General features: G+C 37.0%; 1 protein-coding gene across 1 annotated transcript; it reads right to left on the bottom strand.

The window, feature by feature from the left end:
• Window positions 1-1,015: 1,015 nt before the first annotated feature.
• Window positions 1,016-1,960, bottom strand: LOC108383670 (olfactory receptor 52E4-like). Its single transcript, XM_017640272.3, has one exon. It carries the CDS (start codon window positions 1,952-1,954, stop codon window positions 1,016-1,018), a length of 939 nt encoding a protein of 312 aa, XP_017495761.1. The 5' UTR covers window positions 1,955-1,960.
• Between the last annotated feature and the right edge of the window lie 744 nt (window positions 1,961-2,704).

Raw genomic sequence — 2,704 nt, 5'->3', positions numbered from 1 at the left:
AGAAAAACTGTGCCATCAGTAAGAAGAGTTTAATTTTTTCTTTGCAGTATCAATTATTTTTATTTTTGTTTACTGGCCTTAATTCGTCGGCTAGATCTCTCAGTACAATAGTGAATAAACACAATAAGAGCAGAGAGCCTTGTATTTTTTCTGACAGTAGAGTGAAAATATAAAGTATGATATAGCCTCACATATTCTTACAGATTTCCTCTATTCTAGTGAAGTTCCTTTCTCTTCCTAGTTTTCTAAAATTATCAGGAATTCATGGTGGGTTTTATCAAATGTTTTTCTGCATTTATTAATATGACCATATGTTATTACTATTGTTTGAAAGAATGGTGAAATATGCAAAAATTACCTTTGTATTTATGATATCTGCTACTTATTCATGATAAATGACCATGTTATTATCATTGATTTCAATATGCATAATTTTTGCAACTTAGTTTATGAAGGAATTTGATAACTATTTTCATTTTCATGAATGCTCCTTTCTGGTTTTGGTATCTTTGCAGAGCTAACAACATGGAAAGAGTTTGACACTTTCAGAGACAGAATTGAGGAATAAATAATATGCAGATTGCAATAACCCTCTAAGTAAAATTTAAAGATATCTCCTAGATGAAAGTAATATTGTCAAATAAATAGACAGTTAAAGGATGGATTCCAAAATATTGATGCATGGGCCAAAACCTGAAGAATTTAATGTTATCAGAATCTTCCTTTTTATCAAACCTGTTCATAAGTTTTACTCCTGACATGGAAAGCATCATCATTACTACACATTCAAGAACTTCATCATATAATTTACTTCACCCTACAATCCTCTCTCACCTTCAGCGAAGTCAAATCTATTCAATCCCTTGAAAGTCAAAGTGGAAATTACATAACGGAACCAGTAAGTATGAGTTTAGGAGACTAAATGCCTGAGTGGCCTTTATGTAATCTCTGTTTGGGGCATTCTAAGAGATGTACAAACTGGAGGTTAGCCTGAAAGAATTTATCAACATTTGGGTCACTCTATTTTTACAAATATTCTTACAACTCGGTCCCGAATTTGCTTGGTCCTGACCCCATAAATGACTGGATTTAAACAAGGAGGAACAACTACATACAGATTGGCCAGGAGAATATGAATGTAGCGAGGAATATTTCTACCAAATCGGTGGGTCATAAAGGAGAAAAATGCTGGTGTGTAAAAGGCTAAGATGACACAGACATGCGAACCACATGTGCTAAGTGCTTTGAGTCTGGCATCTTTGGAAGGAAGGCGAAACACAGCTCGAAGGATCTGAACATAGGAGAGGGCAATCAGGATCAGGTCAAAGATCAGGGCAGAAATGGTAAATAAGCCATAGATTATGTTGACTCTTATGTTAGCACATGCAAGACGCGCAATTCCCATATGTTCACAGTAGGTATGAGGAATAATGTAATGTCCGCAGAAGGGCAATCGTTTAAGAAGAGGGCAGAAGGGGATGACGAGGAGGACTGGCCTCGCCACCACAACAGAGGCCATGGTGGCGACCACCTTGTTGGTGAGGACAGTGGTGTATGTCAGTGGAAAACAGATGGCGATGAAGCGGTCAATTGCCATGGCCAGGAGTACAACAGATTCCATACCAGTGTAGGTGTGGATAAAGAACATTTGGATGAGGCAGGCTTCAAATTTTATCTCCCTAAAGTTTAACCAGAAGATGGCCAGCATCTTAGGGATGGTGGAAGTGGAGAGGCCTAGATCAATGAACGCGAGAAGAGCCAGAAAGTAGAACATGGGTTGATGAAGATTCTGCTCAGTCTTGATGACAAACAGGATTGTGACATTCCCCACAAGTGCTGTCAAATAAACAACAAAGAAAGGGAAGGCAATCCAGATATGGAAAGCTTCCAAACCAGGTACACCCAGCAGAAGGAAGGTGGAGGGATATGAGGCAGTGTCATTGACAGAGGACATCCTGCTGAGAACTCTCGGAAAACACTCTCCTGTCTTCTTCAGTATTTCTGGAGGGACACAAGGAATATATGGTGGCTGGAGATCACTATACCAGTTACACTTTTCAGAGCATTATGGAAGAAAATTTGAGAACAATTACTTATGAGTGATATTCAAACTATCACCTATCCCATTTAATATTCCATGGGGATTGTGGAAGTTAAAAAGTCTTTTCTGGTGACAGTGTGGTTTAGTTATTCATGATCTTTAGTTCATTCTTTTGTGAAATGCTCATCTATATACGGTAGCATTAACTGAAAACCCTTCCAGTAAGCAGAGCTCATACAACATCTTCAATTTACCTTGGTTACTTATTTGAGGACACATAAGAGTGAACTCTTCAAAATGTTATTTTTCTAAAAAAATGTGAGGGGTTGGAATGGGAAGAAATTTGGAACATGATGGTCAGGAAGATACCCACTTGTAAGGCTCATCTGCTTGTGTTTATATCTATCGTTTAATGAGACTGTGCTTTTATGCTGGGCCGATAAATTGATAATTAGTATATTTCTACTTTCACAGTAAAACAATTTGCAACTCATTACATAAATAAATCATGTGAACAACATGATAATCTTAATAGAGGCAGGAAAATTAATGAAATTCAACATCCATATATGTATTTTCAAAAAATAAAAATACTTTCAGCTAATTGGACAAAACAAAGTAATTTGTTCAATTTGGTGAAAGGGATCTGTGAAAAATCTACAG

Source organism: Manis javanica, chromosome 11, assembly GCF_040802235.1.
Source record: "Manis javanica isolate MJ-LG chromosome 11, MJ_LKY, whole genome shotgun sequence".
NCBI classification, from domain to species: domain Eukaryota; kingdom Metazoa; phylum Chordata; class Mammalia; order Pholidota; family Manidae; genus Manis; species Manis javanica.
This window is presented reverse-complemented; position numbering and strand designations above follow the sequence as displayed.